General features: G+C 41.2%; 1 protein-coding gene across 1 annotated transcript; it reads left to right on the plus strand.

Annotated features, from left to right (window-relative positions):
• The first annotated feature begins 661 nt into the window (after positions 1 to 661).
• prox1a (prospero homeobox 1a) lies at positions 662 to 24,381 on the plus strand. The gene is made up of 7 exons (XM_087792056.1): positions 662 to 945; positions 2,585 to 2,999; positions 3,088 to 3,687; positions 3,994 to 5,187; positions 9,727 to 9,834; positions 14,625 to 14,819; positions 22,911 to 24,381. Exons 2-7 carry the CDS (start codon positions 2,661 to 2,663, stop codon positions 23,094 to 23,096), a joined length of 2,622 nt encoding a protein of 873 aa, XP_087648182.1. The 5' UTR covers positions 662 to 945; positions 2,585 to 2,660; the 3' UTR covers positions 23,097 to 24,381.
• Positions 24,382 to 24,608: the final 227 nt, after the last annotated feature.

Below are 24,608 nucleotides of genomic sequence, written 5' to 3' on the forward strand. Positions count from 1 at the left end.
GCCCATTGATGTTTAATTTAAAGTCGGTGAATTACCATACATTTGAAAAAGGCATGATAAAAGTAGTATGATGCGAAATAAAATGAAAAAGATCTACTGTGTGCGCTAAATGATCTCATCAAATAGTACAACTGTCATAGTGTGAGTCAGAACAAATGAGTATACTTATTATTTAGTTTTATTTGAATTGAAATACATGGCTTGATTATAGAACACGCTGATGTAAAAAAGGATGTGTGAAAGGATAAAGGTTAAACGTGTTTAATTTGATTTCTTAAAATGGATATAAAATGAATATATAAAATGGTCATTCAGCAAAAGTTTCACAGTCGAATCAATGCTTTTATTAGGAAAGGCATTAAGGAAAAGTATCTCTTGTGCAATCCTTAAAAAATACGTAGCAAAAGAGTAGAAAAGACGAATAAAGTCTAAGTCGTTTCAGTGACCTGGCTGTCTGTGTCCTGTCTCCTCGCGTCGCCCTTTATACACCAAATCCACGGTCCGCGGTTCCTTCTTCTTATTGGTCAGGTGGCGTCGTTACCTCACTCCGGGGCCAGTGACGCAGCGTCTTCACGTATCCTTCACGCGCGTCTCTTCTTGCGTCTTGTCGCGAGTCTTGCAGTGCGTGAGGAGGGAGAAGACACGAGTGGGCTCTCGGACCGGCGGCGCTCCACACTGAACACTTCCATCCTCGGAGGAGAGCGGCGCACAAGAGCAACCTCTCTCTCTCTCTCTCTCTCTCTCTCTCTCTCTCTCTCTTTCTCCCTCTCTCTCTCCCGCTCTCCGTCTCTCATTTCCAAGCTCTCTCTCCATTCATTGGTGTCTCTCGCTCCCTCCACATCACACTCACTTTCTCGGAGCGCCTACGCACACACGCGCACGCACACAGCGACACACGCGGATCTTGTTTTCGCGACTTCTTCTTCTTCTTCGACTGAGAAACAAGTAAGTGTTTCATTTTTTGGATGTTAACCCGTGACTTCTATATCGCTCTTATCGCGTGCGTGTGTGTTAGAAACTTTTTTATTCACATTATTGTGGATGTGTTAGTCGCGTCGGTGCCGTACACGCACCTGTTGTGTGTGTCCGCTGACCTAAAGAATAACATCCAGACCTCAGATCCGTCAAGAAACACCAAAAACGTGTTTGTGGTTGAAGTGATGTCGAGTCGTGGAGTTTTGAAGCGCAGTCTCAGCTGTGCACCGCTTTGGAAATACGGCCGAGAATGGAAAAAGTGTAAAATTGACCGGAAAATGTGAATTCACTTCGGCATCATAGCCTGGAATAGTTTGAAAAGTTTTATATACAAGGATAATAATAAGTGGCGAAACTTCCAAAACACATAAATATAGGCTCGAGTTAATTTGCAAAAGGTATTTGAAGGTAATTCCAAGTTTAAGAAAAAATCGTAATGTAAAAGGATATTAACGTAAACGGTAGATTTCTTCTGAAAGTTCTAAATATATACAAAAAAAAACCCAGCAACAAATTGTCACTCTTCATTTCTATTGAAAACACAAGTAGTTTTTTCTTATTACAGAAAACCGCAGACAATCTCACATCTGCTTTCACCTTAAAGGACAGAAACCAATACGTAGTACACGCGCGTGTATTTTAAAAACAAAAGTTCCCACTTGCGAACACAAATATGTTCCAGCGAAACAAACACAGTTCGAGTCCAAAGGGTTTGTGTGTTTCTGGGACAATCTCAGGAGCAAAGTTTTTGTCGGACTTTTTGAATGGTCTCAAATAAACTTGATAATGTTTTAGAGCAGTTTAGAATGCGTGCTCGTTGAACCCCCGCTGAGCTGTGTTAACATATCTGACACCGGCGCGGAACTGCTCTTTCCTCTGGCAAGACTTATTTGTCAAATATTTGCATCCAGCTGACCCTCAAATCACACGCAAAACACATGCAAACGATTCAAAGGCACAGTCAACTCTCAACTCGATCATGAACAATAACTAAAACATAATAATAATAATAATAATAATAATAATAATAATAATAAAAAAGCATTCCTCAGAGGCAGAGCTCTGACCGTCGAGTCCACCGTGCGGATGGATCAGAATCTCATTGCAGGGTGAAGTAATAATAATAATAAAATGTTTGTTACGAGAGGGAATTACGCTTTATTTTAAACTAGAACTTTTCAAGCCTTTTGGTTTTCTTGGAAAATAAAAAAAAACTGACCGTTGTAAAAAAAAAGTTAAATGAACTAAAATACTATAAATTAGGTTGATTATTTTATCTAACGTTAAATCCAAGGTAATGGACTCCATCTGTGCTTGTATATTTAACAAATATATATATTTATAAACGTTTTTGAAAAAAAAATCCAAAATTGAGACTGAAAAGACAATATTATCAAATTCACATTTTCTATCAGACAAAACACTCTTTATTTCAACTGAAAGTCTTGATAATTACACAAAATATTTATTGGAAAAAAAAAGAAAAATATTAAAACATTAGACAGATGTCAGGCCGAAACTTTGTTTTTAAAGATTAGGTATGTTTCAGTTTGAAAGCTTAATCACTATATCCTTCCCAATACTGACACTATTTCCTGTTTCCTACTAGGTTTCTACTCAACTTAATTTGCCTGTGTGCGCGTGTACGAGGACCCCGGGTCATGCCATTTTAAAACTTCTGCGTGATGCCTGATCATGACAGTGTCGCCGCCGTAACACAGACAAAGCGCCGTCGAGTCGACATCGGGGTGAAGAGGACCGTAGGTTTGTTCGCACGTGCCAGGGAGAACCTGCTGGACAGCATGAACCAATCACATGGCCCCGATCAGGACGGAGACTGCTCACTTGTTTCTCACGCTCACAATGTCTCCAACGATGGAGAGAAGTCCAATGTTCTTAGAAAGTTGCTGAAGCGGGCCAACTCCTATGAAGATTCTCTGATGCCCTTTGCCGGGGCGACCATCATCTCTCAGCTCCTGAAAAATAACATGGGCAAGAACAGAGGCAGTGATTCTGGCTTTCAGGTACAACCAAACACCCAACTATACCATATTTGTTTCATATCAACCTTTTTATCCTGCTCTGAATCCACTCTCATCTATGCGCTTCCAGGGCAGTGGAGCTTTGTCCAGTGGGGGTTCAGAGATCCAGGCAGAAGACGCCTGCAGCAACTCCTCCTCGCAAGACCGCGACAGCCCCTCGGACTGCCTTTCCCCTGGACCCCCTCTTCCTCCTTCTTCTTCCTCCTCCTTCGGGCGACCTCTACCTAACTCAATTCTAAACTCTCATGCTCCCTCACAGCCCCTTTCCCTCTCCTCCTTTGAGTTCGAAAGGCTCTCAGACGAGCATCTCCGTGCCAAGCGAGCGCGAGTGGAGAACATCATTCGCGGCATGAGCCACTCACCGCTGGTCCGCCCCAACGCCGGGGACCATGGTCAAGAGAGCCACCGCGACACTGAAAACAGTAGCAACAACAGCAGCATTGACCACAGAGGTGATGGGAACAACAGCCGCAACCACTGTCCTTCCTCCCTCTTGAGCTCTCCAAGGTCCAGGGGCGGTGTGGTCAGCGCCGGAGAGGTTTATCGGGAGAACAAGCGAAAGCAGCGACTGCCACAGCAGCAGCATTCCTTCACACAGCTGGTGTGTTCTAGGCAAGAGCAGCGACAGGAGGAGCGTCGGCAGCTGAGGCTGCAGCTAGAAGACATGCAGGTATTCTATAATGTTCCCTGACAATTTTTTAAAAAGGAGTCTTGTGACAGGCATTTACTCCAATAGCTTCATTCTCCGAGCACGGCAACATAAAGTGATTAAGACGTCTCTTAAAAGACGGATCGAGCTTAATCACTGGCCTCCAGATGACTTTAGTAGAGGCTAGAAGGTTGATTGAAACCCCAGTTGACATGGAGATTACCACAGCAGCAGAGAATTTAAAGAATCCTGTTGTTTACTTTAGCAATCATTTTAAGTACCACGATAGAATGTTGTCAATACTTTTTGTTTTCACTTTTCTTTCAGAAACAACTGCGGCAACTCCAGGAAAAGTTCTACCAGATATATGACTCTGAGACAGAAGAGGAGGAGGAGAATGGTGAGATTGACAGAGGAGAGAGGGGAGGAGAAAGGGATGAAGATGGGAACCTCTCAGAGGACAGCATTCGCTCTGACGGCCTGGAGGAGCGGCACCGGGACCGGCGGAGACAGAGTCAGGATGACCTGTCCGACCTAGATCCAGGTCTGTTCTTAGACCGGGCCCGCGCTCTGCTCCGAGAACAGGCTTTGATGGATGGCGAGATCGAGGAAGACGTGGTAGGCAGGGAGGAAGAGGAGAGAATCCAAGTGAGAGCGATTAAGAGGAGGGCGTCCGCGGGAGGCGGCCGGCAGCTGGCAGAGACTCTCAAACAGGAGCTGAACTGTGCTGTGTCGCAGGTTGTCGACACAGTGGTGAAGGGTTTCTCCTCGCCCAAGCAAGCCGTAAGCAACCACCATGGCTGCCTTAGTAGCACACCAGCAGCCCAGTCCTCTTCTTCAAACTCCTCCTCTTCCTGTCCACCACCCTTCACCCCTCTTCCCTCCCTTACCCCTGACTCACGCTTCAGTGCTGGTCCTCTTGGCCTAAGTCTAAATGGGGATGGCAGTCCAAACCCAAATTACCACCCGTCAGCGCAGAGGCTGCACTGCTTTGGGGACGTGATCATCCCCAGCCCTCTGGACTCCTTCAACAATTTGAGTGGCAGACTCAGTGGTGTGCCAACACCTAATGATCAAACTGAGGCATTGCCACTGGTTGTCCGTAAAAGCAACGGAGGGGAGAGCCACTCGTCTCTCCCACCTCCTCCCCCTCCTCATCACCCATCACTCCACCCTTCACCCCTGACAGCCTCACTTGGATTCAGCCCGCCTTCCTTTCGCCACCCATTTCCACTTCCGCTGATGGGCTACCCCTTCCACAGCCCCCTCGGGTCACACGGCGGTGGCTACCCTCCAGCCCCAAAGGAACACCACCGGTCCTCCCCCGACTCTATGGACATGGTTCGAGAACCCATCAGCCTCAGAACCAAAATGGCTGCCCTGGGTGGAGGTCATCTCAGTCACCACCATCACAGACAAAGCTCCCCGAGCCATCACGAGAGCCTTTCACTGTCCCTCATCAAGTCAGAGTGTGGCGACCTCCAAGACATGGCTGACATATCACCCTACTCCAGTAGCACCGTATCCTTTTGACCATGAGATTGCATGAACAATGAAAACAAAAGCATATTTTGCGTGCGGCAATGATGTGCTAACAATGTAAGTAAGTAAGTAATTTATATTTGTAGAGCACTTTTACAGACCAGGGTCACAAAGCGCTTAAACAATCAAAACAATATTCAATAAAATATATACAGAAAAGGTCAAGACAACACCGAGACAAACACAGGAGTCTCAGAAAATCAAGAAAAGCCTGCAAGAATATACCTTGACAGATGAACACAGTTTCAGAAATCAATTGTAGTATAATTTTAAACTTTAGAGTTATGCTTGACACAAGAGATTATGACTACATATCACTTCATGATATCATTGACGTTATTTCAAATTCACATTATTAGAAATTGTCCGAGACAAATGCTTTTTAAATGCTATATTTCCATGGCGTATTTGGTCGGAAGAGCATCACACTGCTGGCACGTGCATTATGTGGTTTTCAGTCGCTTCCTCCGGACATTGTCTTTACAAATATATCCAACAGGATGTTTATATCCAATATACCTAAAAATAATATTGTTCCTATTATTTGTTTCATGCTTTTCTTAGACTTAGAATTTATTTCTGTAATGGCTCTGAATACATGGATCTCATAAGAGCTGAGACATATAATTATAACAAATTAATAATTAAATATAATTACAATTTGACATATTGTAAAAAAAAAACTGTTCTAAAAAGCGTGTCATCGTCTGTTTATCATGAATTACGATTCATCCATTCATGAAAAGCAAAGACATCTTAGAAGATCTACAACATCAATGGATTATAATTCATTCGTCCTGCGTTCAACCTTTTTGTTTTCTTGTTGAGTGGTCTAGATGAAACGGGATGTCCGATCTTGAAAAGGGGAAGATTAAACAGCTCTTTTAAGTCGGAGCAACAGATTCTGCTCAATGGTTTGAAGGAAAAGCCAGCCAGCCACCTAACACACACACACACACACACATAAATAATGTGAGTGTGTGAGAACGCTGCACTGCACGCTTGTGCATTTTTGTGGTGAGACGCAACAACTCAGGGTTAGTCTTGTTTCGAATTAGAAACAACAGTCAATTATCTTTTTAACCTTTTAATGTTATCTCAACATATTGATCTTGTTTAATTTTTTTTTAATATATGGCGACTCTCATGTGTCAACTGTGTGTTTGCCTGACAGCTGCTGGTGTTTTACCTCAGTCTTGTTAAGCGCTGTACACATGCAAACACACACTCCCTTTCATAGTGCCTGGGCAGGTGTTTCGACGTAGCTGTTTATCTTTTCACTCCTAACCTTTCATATGGAGAGGGCTTCTGCCAGCCGTGACATGCACGCACACACACACACACACACACCCACACACACACATGCAAACACATGTTTGAAGAACAAAGTGAAAAGAAAAACAAGACTTTGAACCCCACAAACAGGAGTTTTTTATTGTTGCTACAATGAGGATTTGATCGCGTCTTCAAAGCTGCTTTAATGACAAAAAGACATATTTGACCCGCCTCTTGATTGCACTGTTTTAATCAAAAATGCTTTGCTGTGGTTGAAGGGGGAAATGATCTTTGAAATTTTACATTAGTATTTCAAAGACACATTTTTTTTCACAATCTAAAAAAAGTATTGTCAGGTCATGATTTATTTATGGCCTATAATAAATAGAATACCTGGAATTAGGGATGTCCAGAGATGGCCCTGAATAGATTATGAATTTGTAGTGAAAGATTTTGCCGACAGGAACGCCTCCAGCCCCCATAACAGTGTTGCAGTTGGATATACAAAATGTTCATAATGTTATTCATTAGTCTAAATAAATGTACAATTAACATCCTGATATACAATTTAAAACAATCCATCTCCTCTTTACAGTTTGTATGACATTACATTTTTTGTTAATACAAACTGGATTTTTACTAGATTTCTTAGACTAAGAAACAAATTGATTTTCATTGAATGCATTTCTATAACTTAAGTAAACATAAAGTCAAACAGACATTTTGCTTTTAAGAAGTCTTTACCAACCTATTAAATTATTGAGTAATCAGTTTTTCTCTGGTCTTACTTGTAGCAATTCAAGATCACAAATGTGTGATACATGTTTGAATCACACCAATCTTTTTCCAAACGTTTTTTACTTCAACATACATCGTCTTTTTATGTTTCTCTTCATCCGCAAGTCAGCCTCCTCCACCTTAACCTATCCTTTTGTCCTCTCTTCCAAGAACCTCAAAACTCTCCTTCTCTTACCACTTTTTGTCATTCTTCACGTTTGAAACTATCTTACTCTGTCTTTCCCAACTTTTCTGCCAAGTTAAAGATATAACTCAATCAACCCAACTACAGTAGTAGGTAGGATGTAGCTATGACTCAATATCCTGAGAAACACACATATGAGCAAGCACACATTCTGACCTGTGAATCTTTAGTCCTTTCTATTGAATTGAGCTGATGTCCTCCATTCATTCATGAACCTCTTCTTCTCTTCTCTCAAAGCCAGTCTCTCTCCCACACACACACACAAGGTCAAGTTACAGCCCTGTACAAAACACTCAGTTTGAATTTTGCAATAAGATTTTTTCAAGTCATACAATTTGTTAATCCACTTATCTTAAATGAATTAGTGAGAGCAGTAACAAAAAACAGTTGTGATCCCAGAACACATGTCACGTCAGGTTGATATGAATTTTCATCAGGCGATGGTGTTTGTGTCGGTAAACTGAGGTGACTACTGTTTAATGAATGAGGAAAGCAAAGTCAACCCTGTTTTTTCCCCCATAAATAATCTTGAACCAGCGCACAATAACACAGACACACACAGCACGTACTGTAGTCAACATAGGGACCATAATACACCTGCAAGAACACACCTGCAATGTTTTAAACCAGCCGTGACAGAGGAGGAAATGGAAGTGGACATCATCAGAAAACCATATTGAAATTAAATATTTTAATTTTATATGACACACATTTCTCTCTTGAGAGAAGTACGTTGAAGTTTTTGGTATAAATTATTGAAGTCAGAGTGGGTTTGTAGATATGTAACCAATAAATAACGAATTGTTTTGTGAATAAAACCAATTAAATATACTTTTCAGGCTGGCACAGGTTGGCATGCAGGCCCTGAACAGCAATTCCAAAAATGGATCGTTGAGAAATGTTTAAAAGCTACTTGGTGATAGAAAAAACCCAGATTAAAAAAAAAAGAGAAAAGTATTCATTATAGGTATTGAATCGCTTCACACTTCCAAAAACACACTTTAATATCTCTAAATGATCTCTAACACTCTTAACAGTCTACTGTCACATCGTTCCCATTTCACTACACTTCCATGTCCCTACATAAATACAAGCAAGGCGCAGTTTCTCTCCACAACCTGTTCTGAAACAAGGCAAACATACTCAGTTCCCCCAACACCTATAGTAGATATAGAAAGTAGATGCTATACAGAATTCCAGTGTATTTATATTTGAATTGCATATTAATTCAAATATGTAGACTTGTATCAGCCCTCGGAATCATCAGTGTCCCGTGACTTTATGCTCAGTCCGTCTGTGACGGCATAGATTCTACTGTCTGTAGATAGATGTTTCCTGTTAATCACCTGTTTTTACGACACTTAAAATCCACGATAAGAGGCACTGACTGAGAAAAACATTGGTAATCAAACAACCATCTGGGCTTTGAATTGTTTTTAATGACAGCAGTAGCAGTAATGAATTTATTTAACTTTACCGGTTCAGCTGGACATGTATGAGAAACTCATCATTTGTATTTCATATTGACTGAAACAGACAAATCATTCCCTCTATCTCCTCTTCTCTCCACTGACCTGCGCTCCACATTTAGAGCCATATTAGGTCCTCCGGGTGGATCTAGGTGCAAATGTATGTGTGCTCGCTAATTGACCTTGCGGGGGTTCCATTGATTGCTTCGTCTTCTCAGATAGATTATAGGGTTATTAATGTGGTGGGGAAATGGCTGCATGGCAGGGCACAGCTGTTGACACACACACAAAAACACACAGACATCACACCCGGGCCTCCACAATTATTGTTTTCCTCATTGAAACATCACCACAAGAATTTGTGCCGACAGTGGGATTTACTCCAAAGCCAGCAGGTGCTTGTTGAAAATGGGTTTCACAGAATTTTCCGCCATATCATCAAACACACGCACAGTTCTTACAATCCCTTTGAGTGTGAGCCTTTTCTCTGTTTAAGAAAGCAGTTGTAGCCTTGCACGGCAGTTGGCACTTAAATTGGAAATGATAACAGAATTCAAAGGGTGTTACTAATAATGTGCATCTCTGCTTTTGTGTTTGAAGGACTGTAACGCCGCGTATCATTCAGACATTTAATGTGCTCAATGCGTTTTTTCCTATTGTTGAAAAGAGAAAGATGATAAATTCTAAACTCTGGGATTACCTTCAAATATGACCTTCAACTATGACATCAGTCATCCTTGTTGATAAATTTGTGCTGGAACTAAAGATGTTTGATCCTTAACCAGTCTGCAGATTCAGGAGGGTTTGTCTCCCAACCACCTGAAGAAAGCCAAGCTGATGTTCTTCTACACCCGCTACCCGTCCTCCAACATGCTCAAAATGTTCTTCTCAGACGTCAAGGTAAGATCTCACTTGATGAACCATTGTCTCCATAGTGCTGTCGTCTGTTATTTTTGTTCCCACATCACTCACAGTGAGTGGACATTTTTTTCAAACTTCTAATGACTACATATTACAGATTAGGACATTCTCTTTGTGTTATGATTTCTCAAAAGTGTCTGTTTTGGTTGAAGCTTCAGTCTGTCAAGTCTTTGTTGCATAATCATTTCTGGCCTTAATCACTACACTGCCCCTCCCACCTCACAACACTGCACACATACGCACACGCACATGCATACACTCACACCTTTCTCTACTGTTTTAACCCAACCTCTTTTAATTTGGCATAGACACAACCTCCCAATCTATATTCTTATGAGCAGAATTCAGGCCTTTGACAATATTTATTGGTGAAATTACTAATTATTTATTGTTTGTTTTGGTTAGTCTGATTGTGGGAATAAAATGCAACAACAAACAAATTGTCTCACTAAAAGTACACACACACACCTCGCTAACACACACCAGCTGCCCTTTGGCTGGTGTGGTTGACCACTTTCTCAAGGCAGTGCCACAGCCACATGGGCTGCCATGGCAACAGGGGTCACTGGTACTTTGGGTTGCTAGGCAAACACAGGGTTGCTACCTTCATTAACAACCGAGTCCATTATGTGATATGAGCAGGAAAGCAGCCACGACGGTGGATCACGGAAGAAACATTATTTACTTCATATTTATTTACAACTATGAAAACCTTCAAGCATATTCCACTTGTGAATGGAATGTTGTCAACCATTAAATTAGCTTAAAATGTCATCATTTTGCTGATGAATGTTACCTTACTTCCCTTAAATCCCATTTTTAAAAATTTGAAGTTTTACGGTAAAATAATGTTCAATTTGCTGGCACCAAAAACTTGATCTGAATCCTTTAATTTATGAAGATCTGTACAGTTTCAAAATACAAAACAAAGTAATTGAGCTGAGCAATTGACCCTGAGTTATTTTAATGTAGCCTATTATGTAACAAGTCTGTTTAAGATTTCATATTACTGTATATCATTGTTTGAACGACAAGAGAAAATGACTGTGTCAGTGGATGAGGTGCACACTGTGCTTTATGTGATCAATATTTTTTTCAATATCCTGTTTGATCAGACAGAGAATATATTCTCATTACTTCATTATGTATATTGCTGCAAAACACACAGTACCATAAAGAGTTGTTTCCCTAATGATTGGCTAAGAGCAGTATTTTGTCCTTAAAGTAGAATGACAAAGATATTTTTTTCCGTTGGCTCATTTGTAAGTCTGAGGCCCCTTATCCCCTATTCAAAAGTCTACGCTTTTATTTTGTTCCTCATGCAAATTATGAATTATTGTCAAATTAGGTTTTAATTGAGCCCTAATCCAAGTAAATCCAGCATATTTATAGGTGGGAGGGATCATGCAGAAATTATTCTCGCTTAATAAAAATGGATAATCCTATTTGTGAGTAGAGAGGCTGTCCTTTTAAAGGCCTTTTCCTGTGTGTGTGTGTGTGTGTGTGTGTGTGTGTGTGTGTGTGTGTGTGTGTGTGTGTGTGTGTGTGTGTGTGTGTGTGTGTGTGTGTGTGTGTGTGTGTGTGTGTGTGTGTGTGTGTGTGTATGATGGTGTATTCATTGAGCCATAGCATTTATTGCCCTCATCATTACCATATTTCCAAAATCCGGGTCAATGTTTCTGTCCCACTCTCTCTCCCTCCCTCCTCCCTCCTTCACAGGGAAACAATAAGTAGCATGTGTTGGAAGGATCAAGCAGATTCACTGTAAGGGAATTAGGGCCCTGAATGGCTTCCCCTAATTGGACCTGAATGGACTTGGTCTATGGGAAACTGGTTCTTAAAGATGAGCCTCTTATGCACAATGGTCGCCCCGCTCGCTGTGGGAAGTGGGTTGAGCTGACAACTGTTTTAGCCACAGATGAGCAAGCACGCACACATACACACGTATAGAAAGTGGTAATTGCGGCATGGCCGCTCTTGCCTTCTGACCAGACGACGTAAGCATGAGACTGTGCTGGCTGACGTCTCGTCTTGAGAGACTCGCTCGCAGTAATTAGGAGCTTGTTAAGACTGGAGGATTAATTACACACTCTCCGGCTCCGGGAGCGCCTTCCGACTTCCACACACTTACTCTCACTTGCTGCTCCCAGCTGAGGGGGTTTTAACTCACACACACACACACACACGATCGAGCCCCACTGAGTGACCATTACGGCCGACACGTTTACCAGCTGAAGACTTCTCAGCGGGAATCAATTAACAAGAATTAAGTGTCCCCTCCGCGGCTAAGTTACAAAGCTGCCGGTTGCTGAATCAAGAAGATGATTTCATAACAGCTTTTTATCATTGTTACCATGATTACGAGGCATGTCCATTAGAATTGTGAACAATCTGGTCATGGCAGGGTCATGGCATCTCTACTCTGGCTAAGAAACTCCTTGGTACTCATGGTGGGAGCTACTTGTAGTGTTCATTCTATCATTCTGCTATTTAGAGTGCATCTTTTTAAATAATGGCTTACTTTGCCAAAAGCCGTAGACCGTATGTTCATAAGCATTTTATCCTTTAACCATCCTTTATTTATGGTATACTTGACATGACAGTGACACATGCTAAGACACAATATGAACTGTAAACGTCAGTTGTATCTCAGTACAACAGAATGAACACGAGCTTCTCAAATTGATCTTACTCAGGACAGCATCTTCTCGGATGCAGTGACTTGTGTTACGAACACACGACGCTCACAGATAAAGTTCTCCGCCGCTCGTTCTTCTGCAGGAAACGTGAAGATTTATGTTGATGGTGCACATTCAAACGTCCTCTAGTAAATTTGCAGAGGTCCCACAAATTTGGTTGAAGTGAGCAGATTCTTAAAGGATGTGTATGTTTGCCCTTCCAACAGTGCCTGGGGGGGCTGCCAACATCCACCATCAAGAGGTGAGGGGGGTTGAGCACCCTGACACTTTCTCTGACACTGTCCCTTTCCCCCAATTTTAGTTGTAAACAAAAAATGGCATTCCTCGAGCTCAGCGTTTTGCCCCCCCCTCCCCACCCCCACGGTCACCACCCTCTATTCTCTGTCTGTCCTTTGTCTCAGGCCTCTCTTGTTGTCTTGGTTTGTGCTGATAGTGATGAGTCGGGTGTGTCAGCGGGTGGGTGGGAGGGCAGGTGGTCTAATGGAGGCAGGGACTGGCATTCAACTGGGTGGTGCGATGCCATCAGTCTCTGCCCAATGGCAATTATTTTACTCTTCAATTGTCCAAATCAAGAGCACTTTAGCTCCTCATTTTGTTCTCACCATGAAAACCATAAACACTCAGTCCAGCGTGAATACACTGAAAAAGCTCAAGCCTTAAAACAAACAGCTGTTGACCATTTCATTTATTTAACCTTTATGATGTTTTTTCTCTGGTTTTCAAATCAAGTACAATATTTTCTTCACACTGTTTCCAAAGAGGATTCACTCTGCACAGATAATACTTGGAATTTCCTTCACATTTAAGCATCCGATAGAGTGGTAATGGAGGTTTTCATATAGTTTTCAATTACATTTCTAAGGTACAAGTATGCTGGTTTAGTATGCTGAAACAAATCTTTATTTATGCTTTCCTATTTCTCTAACGGCGACTTCAAATTTCTTTGTGTAGTTTGTTGTTTATTTAAGCGAAACTATGCTTCAGAGCTGTAACAGCTAACAGTGATAAGTGAAAGAAACGTGCATGATGGAGATATTGCAGCTGGTGATAAATGACAGTCAACAAAAACAATTTTGTGATCAACACCAGTGCAACTCTTTCGTGACGGCAGCTGGGTTGTTTGTTGCGTTGTTTATTATGGAAATGCAAGATATTAGTGATCCAACGCCATATGCAAATGTTGCGCGTGAGAGGATGTCCAGGAACACACGGCATTCTTTTGTGTGTTTGTTGATTGCTGCGTTATCATAGACCTCTTTAGTGGGTCAAAACAGCCTTATGGTGTACACACACAAACACACACACACACAAACACGCATACACTCACACTTTCCTCGACTATGCTTTGTAAAACCCACTCCATATCCTTTGGCTTAGACACACACACCAATTACGCTCCATTATGTCACCCCTTATGACCGCTGCTGGAAAAAAAAAGTCTTTCCTTCTCGTCATCGTCCCTCTCTTTCTCTATCCACATTCCTTTTTTCTTACTGGCTCACTCCATTCATGTCCCCTGTCTCTCTTACCCCCTATCTCTGCCTTGTTCCTGTGAGACGATGTCTTGTAACAATACCAGGCTTAATCTCTGTGTCAAAGCCGTTTTTCCCCTTCACCGAGCACACACACACACACACACATGCTCTCTCTCACACACACATACACACATACACTTTCTCTTTGCAGTTTCCTGTGTCCCTTCAATTTGTGCTCGAGAGGGATGGAAATGCAAAGGTAGACAAATTCAGAGTTTCTGGTTCAGATACAAAAGTTATTTAGCTAAGATAAAAAAAACATAATATATTATTATGACATTTTTCATAAGATGTTAAACATTTTGTTGGAGTTTTTATATTGTAAAACATTTTTAGTCAGGGTGAATGAGCATTATGTATCTGTGTGTCTGTGAATAGCTTTAAACTGTTTCCTGTGTGAATTATTTAAACACAAAGACAAATATGAAGCACGTTTAGATCTTATACAGATGTTTATGATACCGTTGGCTGAAGCTTCAGTACCTTGTGAGCCCATACTGCTGATCTTGAACTTGTGTTTTACATGTGTTTTCAGTTCAACCGCTGCATCACCTCCCAGCTGATCAAGTGGTTCAGCAACTTCAGGGAGTTCTACTACATCCAGATGGAGAAGTTTGCCCGCCAGGCCATCAATGAAGGTGTGACCGGCGTTGAGGAGCTGACAGTGGGCCGCGAAGCCGAGCTTTTCCGGGCTCTCAACATGCACTACAACAAGGCAAACGACTTCGAGGTAAGCAAGAGGGGAAATCAGTGCACGCCCACATCTGCATTCAGCAGATCCTCTAAGTCTCTCAGCGTCGTCCTCTACCAAGTCAGCTGTTCCCTACGCAACAGTCACCTCGCCGTTTTTGCTGAGGTGTGGATGTCACGGTGCGTGTGTATGTTTGTGTGTGTGTTCGATGAGGCGAAAGAGGACAGCGCTGGAGGCGTGGGTGTCCTTGTCACAGTGATTTTACAGAAGTCACATTCACTCTCGGCTGTTTTTTCCTCGCCCAATATTGGTCTACGGGGACACGCGGGCCCCTAAACTGCCCGACATCACATCAGCAGCATTTAGATGTCCATTAGCACACACACCTCGCTGCCCACACACACACACACACACACACTGTTGTCAACTATGCTCAGAGAGAGAAATGCTGATGCTTGCCGAGGCTGCTTGTTCCATCCCAATACAAACTTATCATAAACGGCCTTGTTTTGCATCAATAGACAAACATGCAAATCATGTTTAGGTTTTTTTTGCTCAGGTGTTATTTTAAGGTAATAACAATTTACAAGTGAAAGTGCACTAAGGCCAAGAAGTCTGTGAACCCTCGAACTCTGTATATTAGTTTCGGCTCATTTCTCTATGAAAATCAATCACATGTAACTTGATTCCAAATAAGCAAATTCATATTTAGCTGCTTCTGATTATGATCATTGTTTGTCATTTCCCTTTGCATTCTCAAGGGAAATGAGATGCTTGTTTTGAAACCTTTAATACACATCGCTGCTATTTTTGTCTTGACATCCCTCGATATCAGCGGTAAGATTTGTAACAGTGTTGATTAATACATTTCCAATCCACTTTGTATTAAAGAAACCCAGAAATGTATAATGGACCATTATTCATCTATATCCTGTGAGAAAATGTAACTTTTCTTTACAAGTTTTTCCCTTCAAAGAGCAGGAAAAATGAACAGAATTCTGATATATTCAAAATGTTATTGTCGCCACCGCAGAGACCTTGAAGTTGTTGGTTCATCTGCAGAGATTTTCTTCACCTTCTCTCCCTCCTTGTCCTCTTTCCCCGTCCACCCTCAGGGAACATTAGCGACTCAGGACTCTCTCCCCCTCTCTCTTCTCTCTCTCTTTCTCTCTTTGCCCTTTCCATTCTTCCTTCCCTTCTGTCAAACTCTGAAGCGTGAAACTGGAACCATGGCCGATTCAGCAAGTCTCCTGCCGTACACACAGAAGTCTTCTCCTTCTGCCAAATTTAGCATCACCCACCTTGATTTGTCCCTGGCCGATCTACTCTTTCTCCTTTTGTATTCCTTCCTTTCTCATCCTCTGATGATCCTTCTCATCATCAAATCTTGCCTTACATCTTGAACTGTTATCTGGTTATCAACTTCAGAGTTACATTGTGTTATTTGTTAATGTGTATTTGAGGAGTTTGTCCACAAAATCTTGTTAAAATGCACAAATTAATTCATAAAGATCACAAATTAAAACTTTAACATTGTTTCTCAACCATTGTTAAATGTGTGACAAACAAAAGAAAGTGACCAAATGATGGCAGTGAGGAGGTGAGAGTCATTTGTGAGAAAAGCTGGCATCAACAGGCTGAGGTAATTATAGCCGCTTCATTAATTACCTCTTCAGCGACACTTTAAACTCCTCTTTCTTGTTTACCTCTTTCTTTCACTCACCGTCACCAGCATCTCCTCTCTTCTCCTTCCCTTCCTTCCCCTGACTCTCAAAGTGTTTTGTCCTAATTGCAGCGTTGCCCGATAACTAATGAGGGAGGCAGAGAAGGCAAGGCTGGAGGAACTGGGAATAGTGTGGACTTCAAAAGGAGAAAGGGACAGTGATCTTTCTCTGCCAGGACACTCAGGGAAAGGTGTCTTCTGCCAAGAGGAAAAGAAACATTTCCTCTTTTTTTTAAGATCAGAATGTTGAGTTGTCAGCAACAATATGTTAGACCAGAATTTGGGCTGAACTTTAGGCCAGTAATATGAGCCTGAAGATTCAGCAGTTGAATATGTGGATTAAGAACGTACTGTACTGCCTTCTTAGCTGGAAAACCTTTAGATGTGGTAGGTTAGGTTATTTATGGTCACTCCACAACAGCCGTAGTAGACAAGGTACACACAGTCTCAAAGGGATGATTGCATGCCATCCTGGACAGCAGCCATTTTCAAGATTGGAAGAAGTTCTCCACATGTGACTATTGAAGCTTTGTCTCTGCTGTATGGAGTCATCCGGGTCGAGGAGAGACAATCAGCTGCACTCGACTGGTCATATGATGGCTAATAGAATGTTAGACATGTTGAGTTGTGGCTTGAATAGTTGTTTGCTCTCTCCATTTAGAATAAAAGTGGTGATCAACATCAAATGATAGCTGCATAGGTAAAACATAACTATTACCAATTTCGCTAAAATAACATCTTGAAGTTATGATGATGAGATTCATTAAGTTTTGAACAGCTGCATAAAAGACTTTGTTATTAGAAAATCTGGACATTTGCCATAGAAAGTGGAGGATATGGACAATAGCATTTTTGTTGAGGATGTTCTCATCACGTCTGTGAAGGCGCAGCTGCAGAGTCACACAAAGATACTCGCTTGTGCCGATGTCAAAGAGCCAGGATACCTAGCAGAGAGGGTGTGGCTCCCGCTCTTTGACTTTGAGTGACACGGACACACACACACTAACCTGGGAGGCCACCGACTGGTCACACACTCACATTTCAGAGCTATCCAGTATCATAAGAAGTGCACCTCATGAAAGGCTGAAGCCCCCGTCTCTTTCTCCGCCATTTTAGATTCATTGTCTCCTCTTTTAAATTCACTCATCTCTCTTCGTTCACCGAAGAGCTCGACTCACGGTGATGAATTGTGAAAGTGGGATTTATATCAGGTGTTCTTTTCTCATCGGCAGCAGCTCCCTATAAGATGACTTCTGTCACAGGACTGTTTTCTTCTCTGCGGAGTGAGATGTACACATGATATTTTGCCATTTAACTAAAAGAACAGTTCAGGTGTACTGTAGAAGCCTGGACGTCTATGAGGTTTAATGTTAGCAACACATGAATGTCTCACATGCTGTAGCTCTTTGAAAAGCTAAGGTGTATTACAATATAATGCTCTGAGGAAGTTAAAGATCATACTATATATGCTATATATATGTATGGGTCTTAACTAGATTTCTAGAAATAAATAGGATTTGATCCAATACTGAAATAAGAATACATTCTAATGTACCTCAATTAGTACAAGTCTTTATTTTTTGATGAAACTTGAGTATAATATAGTTTTAAATAATTCTCAGGTAATTGTTGTTATTTTGGTTGTTAAGTTTTCTTCTAGTAGTACTTTGTTAATGTAAAAGAGGTCAAAATTATATGTAGTTTAATATAAACCCATTTCAAAAACCTAAATGAACTTCTATTTGTACTATAATCAGTTGATATGTTCCTTTAATCCTGAAGCAATGCTAACTACAGAAAACAACTGTGAGAAATACCTAGAAATTATGATTATTTTAACGTATTTATTTATTTTATAAAGATACAACATTTTGTAGGAAGACTTTTTAAAGGAGAACTTTTAGATCAGACTCTCCACTGGACAGTGAATGTCTGCCAGCCTAACAATAAAGTTCAGGTGTCATGGAAATGTGCTTCGACATTAGCCATAGATGTGCTAAATACCCAGCCTAGTCTCAGTAGACAACAAGTGGAGACACACTTAGAAGCAAGAACATTCCGCACCTTGAAGTTTCTCGATCTCGTCTTAAGTTAGGTGTTAGATGACACAAAGGTCAACAGAGGATCAAGAAAACATCTTCCCTGATTGTGGTCCAGTTATTTTTAACCCAGCTCTCTTTCCATAACCTCAAGTGCATTCAGTCACACACCTTAAGTGTGTGTGTGTGTGTGTGCGAGCATGTGTGTGTGTGTCAGTGCTCGGTTGAGAAGAGTGTGTGCTGAGACAATACCACCTGCCAGCTTCTGTCATTATAATTATAGCTATCTACTTGCAAGATCTGTGTGTGTGTGTGTGTGTGTGTGTGTGTGTGTGTGTGTGTGTGTGTGTGTGTGTGTGTGTGTGTGTGTGTGTGTGTGTGTGTGTGTGTGTGTGTGTGTGTGTGTGTGTGTGTGTGTGTGTGTGTGTGTGTGTGTGTGTGTGTGTGTGTGTGTGTGTGTGTGTGTCTTAGTATTCAAGTTGGGAAGAAGAAGAAGGCAACGTCTTTGTCACTGAGCCATGATTGGAATCACGAGGGAGACTCCCCACTTCACCCCACCCTTGGGCGAGTGTGTGCCCGCGTCTTCCTGTAGATGTGTGTTGTACATGCAGTGATTCCCTTTCCCAGCCCCAGCTGTCTCCTTAGCTTCAACAATAGGCCGGCTAACAAAGACGTGGCCTTCAGCCGCTGTCATGTGATACGAGTGGTCTGCAGCCTCTCAGTCAAATGACCCATGCTATTGTCCTCCACGGGTGACACTCACACAAGGAAGCAGAAGACACAAACACCAATGTACGGAAGCTGAGCTTCGGTGCAGTGATACCAACATAAAAAAAAAACTAAGACACAGTCATGAGATAGTGAAAAGAGACAGGCGCAATCTCAGGACGCAGACCCTTCCTCTAGGTCACATGCCGTCCACACAAAGCCAACTTTATTGTCATTGTCCCGGTGACAGTGAGATCACCGGCTGATTGAGCAAAGAGCAACAAAGAAGGAAACATATTGATAGCATCCTGGAGGAACCTATATCTACATTCCTCTTGGAATGTCATGGTGTGTGGCCGATTCCAAGACTTTGGTGAAAATAATGTTTTAAACAGATACAATCATATTTATGTAAGCTAGTTTAATGCACAACCAGGCCTTTGTTTTAGTCATTACAAGTCCAACTGTCAATCAAATATTTTAAAGTTTTCTGTTCAAGGTCATATTTATTTACTATTATTCTTCTTCTCATATGGTACATTTGTGTGTTTCTTGTCCTTCATGATAAAATGAAAGCTTTAATATCATATTTTTGTAATACAGTGCGTATAAAATAATGTTTAAAAAGAATAAAAATGTTGCTTACCCAATTATATATTGTCATAGTATAATCAAACGTTGACGTTTATTTTTATTTTCCCTTTTGTTTCTTAAGTTTATTTGAAGTTTTTCCATCACAGCTGTAAGGCTCGTCACAACAGTCACAACATATGTTAAGGAAATGTATCTGCGCACCTATGACTTATGGTGACTTCTGTTCGATAACAATCTGTTAAGAATTATACTCAAAAGTAGACACTAAAGATCCTGATTCACTGTCATTTTGAACAAGATCAATTGCCTACTTTCAATGTGGATTCAGGGGAAGAATTAAGACTTGTTTTGTTTGCTGGTGTCTCGAGTGATTTCAGAGCTGCCGTGAAGGATATTTCATCTTATCAAAGACTCTGAGATTTTCATTGATTACTGGGTGCTGAGGCGTAAATGATGAGAGGAAACAGGAGTGAGTCAACTCTGGATTGTAAGTGCTTGTGAATGTGTGCTGCCAGAGTGTGTGTGTGTGTGTGTGACTAAAGCCAGGCCTGATAGCTGCAAGAGTGAAGAGGAGGAAAAAGGAAGCAGATGCTTGTGTGTTGGCACAAAAACCATACGTCCTCTCACTCCCTCTCCACCACACAAACACACACACACACACAGACACACACATGCTATTTGCTCAGTGAGTTGCAGTATTGTCCCAACCACAGAAAATACTTGACTGACCAACAAAGAATTGAAACTCAAAGCAAAGAAAATATAGGAATGTGCTTCCTAAAGCTAGACTATTTGTAAAAGCTGCCAAATAGCAAAAAAGGCTGTTAATATTTTACTCTTAGCAAAGAATCACCTTCATCTGTTTCAGTTCTTTTCTCTATTCTTGGTCAAGTATGTCTATTTTGGTCGTCGAGGGGTTTGAGTGATCTTGAGTTTGTGTTCTTCAAGATGTATGACCTTTCTTTCTGAAGGGCTTTTGGAAGCATTTTGAATGTTTTAATACATGTTTGCTAAGTCCATAGAATCTTGGATCATTTATGCAGATTATTATCATTTTCACTAACACCCCGACCATTTCCTTCAAATCCTCACATAAGACACAGTCTATAATAAAATGAATGGAAATTAATGTTTTCTAATCTCAGGTCTATTTGTGCCTGTGTGAATTCATACTAGGATCAGCTTTCATTTTTTTTTTCGGTTTTACAGCAAACATATGATTTATTTATGTTTTACTTTAGGTTTCTTGTCTCTCTTCGGTCTTACTGTCCAATGATCCACATTCCTGCCTCACTATGCTTCTCTTGGCAACTAGAGCAGGATCTTTATTGAACTTATGCACACAAACCCTAGTGTATGTTTGACCAGTGTCTCTTCAATTAGCTCTTCTACCTAACTGTTCATACTGGTCTTTTGATTCAAAGATAAATAAATACTAACTTCTTCACCTTGAATAATTGCTTATTAATATAACGCTATTGTTATTGAGCTACTAGTAACAAACTGATTACAGATGTTCTGTTCACATGGAAGAGTCCTGCTGACTAAGTGGCCTGTTGAGGTGACACACTTCCCTGACTAAAGTATCCTGACGGATATTCTTCGTTCACTACTGAAAACTGAAGGAAGAATTTGCTTTACTCAAGGTTTTTACAAAAACACATGATGCAGCTAGTGAGTGTCATTTCAGAGCGTGAGGACGCCTCAATGGCACATCCATCTTACAGAACTTTTATTTGTCCCACTGGGCTCTGTCGTGCACTGACTAAAAGACACCTTGACTTTGAGGCTCTTTGTTATTTCATGAACTCATGCAATCCATGACACATCATTTGTTAGACCTGTGTGTGCATATATATACAGTATATATAATTTTATTTTGTATTTTGCTAACGTGCCGCGTCAGCGCTAGTTTTGAAGTTGCTCATCTGTATGTCACTAGCCAGACAATGACGGAGGGTCTCATAGAAATAACATTGGACCCGGGGGGAGGGGCTAAACAGAGAAAGTGGGCTACAGCCCAGAGTATGAGAGTCCAGGGAATCATTTAGTGTGAGTTAGTGTGGGGTTCATTCCTTCTAGTGGCGTCTAACCTTGGCATGTCCTGCCACGCGTGACAGGGTCGCAGCCAGTCGAACTCTGCAGTACTGTGTTGGTGTTTGTTGTGTAGCAGTGTTGCTATCATGTGATCTTGCCTAAAGGTATGAGTGTATCCAGAATGTGTGTTCGTGAACTGTTCTTCTTATAAACCTTCTCACTACAAACACAAAGATATTTGTTTTCATCAAACTCACCAACAGATCTTATCTCTCTTTATACTGTATCTTACCTGTTATTATGACTCCTGCGTGTTTGAGTGTGTAAGGACAATGGCAAACCCACAGCTGTGAGGTATTGAGAAACAGGAAGTATGTTGGGTGGAAGTTCAGAAATAAAGAAGAAGTCTGTACTTATATAGAAACACATTAACACCTGCAGGACGAGGAATCCATGTTCCAGTTTTGATCTGCTTCTCATCACCGGTTCACAATTTGCTGCCCTAACTAGCTGTAGATGGATATCAATATTGGCTGCAGCGAATACATTGAGCTAATGACCCGCAAGACCTCTTACACAGACATTTTACTGTAATGACATGTACAATTAAATGGAACAAATGGATAAATCAAGAGAAATACGTTTTTTTACACAATTAAGGAAATACAACTGTAGGAATAATTATTTGTTTCACACATTACACAAGTACAAAAATTTTCTCTCTAACATACTGAAAGTCATGTTGCATTTATTTGTAAGATGTTTATAAACCGAGGACAAATTACAAAGTAATGTGTAAGAATCATGAGGGATGGAAATACTAAACCAGGTTTAAAAAACCCCCTTGACCGCATCTTCATTAATGTGGAAGTGTTTTAATTCCGTAGAAGTTACACTTCTGTTTTTTAGTTGTGGTGGAAGGTAGTGATATGTTCTTGGTTTTTTTAACAGAATGAGGAAGCCTCTTTTGCCAAGTTCTCTTTCATATCATTCAACTAACAATCTGTTGCTTCTGCATGTGTCCCTCAGGTTCCCGATCGCTTCCTGGAGGTGGCCCAGGTGACGCTTCGAGAGTTTTTTAACGCCATCGTGGCCGGCAAGGACGCAGACCCATCATGGAAGAAGGCCATTTACAAAGTCATTTGCAAACTGGACAGTGAGGTTCCTGAGGTCTTTAAATCCCCCAACTGTCTACAGGATCTGCTCCATGACTGACTAAAACGTGGGAGAAAGTCTGGCAAACAAGGACGATCACAAAGGACTCATAGCATGTAAAGCTCTCAATACGTTTACAGACCAGTTGGGGAATAGTCTCAATAGTTTCCTGAGACGTTTGCAAAAAGTCTGAACATCTTGACAGTGGGCATGAATAAAGGATCATACTTTGAAGAAGAGAAATGCACTCGTTCTACTGAGATTTAAAAAAAAAAAGACAATGAACCTCCCAGAAAACTCAGTGAAGCCCTTCACTCTCCTGCATCTTCTCTGGAGGGACGGATCCATATGCGGGGACCTAAAAATAAAAAAGATAATATATTTAAAAAAACGTTTTATTATTGATGTTTTTGAGTTTCTTGGACATTTTCCATGATTAAAGATGTTTTGTTCCTTTGTAAAAGATAAAAAGTTCCTCTACAAACCCTCTAACACAGTAGACTTACACACAGACACACACACAATTTATAGATAGAGAAGCACAGTAGCATTCCCAATCCTCAACTAATCTCAGATTTAAAAGGCAGTTGCTATTTCCTTTTCTTATTCTTTCTAAGTTCTCTTCTTACTGTATTGAGATTTACTGGGTGTTTGTTTTTGACTGTGTGGCTCTTCCTCACCTCCTTCAGTGACCACCCCCCTCCGGGACGTGCGACCTCTGCTGCCCAGAGAGTCAAAGATGAGATACTGTCGCGAAGCGGCGATATGTTGTGTTTAAAATGTACATGAGTTACCGAAAGATGATTATTCAAATTGAATCTGGTGTGAACATGGTTCTTCTCTTTGCTCCAGGTCGGTCAGTTCATATGTGAAGTTCTTTCCTCTTCTTCAGCAGACCTAAAACAAAAAAAAATGATGAAAATGCTGTGATTTGTAGCTTGTATAGGTGTAATTATGACTTTCTTTTATTTATAACTGACAGAAACTACTCATATTTACTGATGGCTAATGCTTGCTACAGATTTGACCAGTGGTTTTACTTATTGTTCATCCAGCACACATTAAATAAATTATTCTTTAAAAAAAAAAAGTGTGTTGTTTGCAGAGGTGATGACATACACACACGTGCACACACGCACAGTGACGTATCCAGGCAACATGACGGCCACTAACTCCGTCCTCTTCCTCTCTGTCTCTCCCTCTCTGTGTATAAGGGACATGTGATCCCTTGTTGTTGCTGCTGATGAATTGAAAAGAAGACCGCTGTGTGATTATTGTCAGCACAAAAGCCTCAAAAAGCTGCTGACGCCTAGATTAGCCCATACAAAGACGCAGGGACACACACACACACACACGTCCGCACACATACAAAGAAGAGCAGGGATATGGCCCGTCTGCCCTTGATGCCCTACCGTCCTTCTCTCCATCACTTCTTACTTGTGTGTTCTCCCTTCTTTCACATAAACACTTCGGCTCATCAACAAGCGCAGTGCTCTGTGTGTAGCACCAGACTATCACTGGCATTAGTTAAAGACAGTCGCCATCCTAGATGGAGCGAGTGCCAAACCTCCG

Source organism: Callionymus lyra, chromosome 5, assembly GCF_982586985.1.
Source record: "Callionymus lyra chromosome 5, fCalLyr1.hap1.1, whole genome shotgun sequence".
Lineage (NCBI taxonomy): Eukaryota > Metazoa > Chordata > Actinopteri > Syngnathiformes > Callionymidae > Callionymus > Callionymus lyra.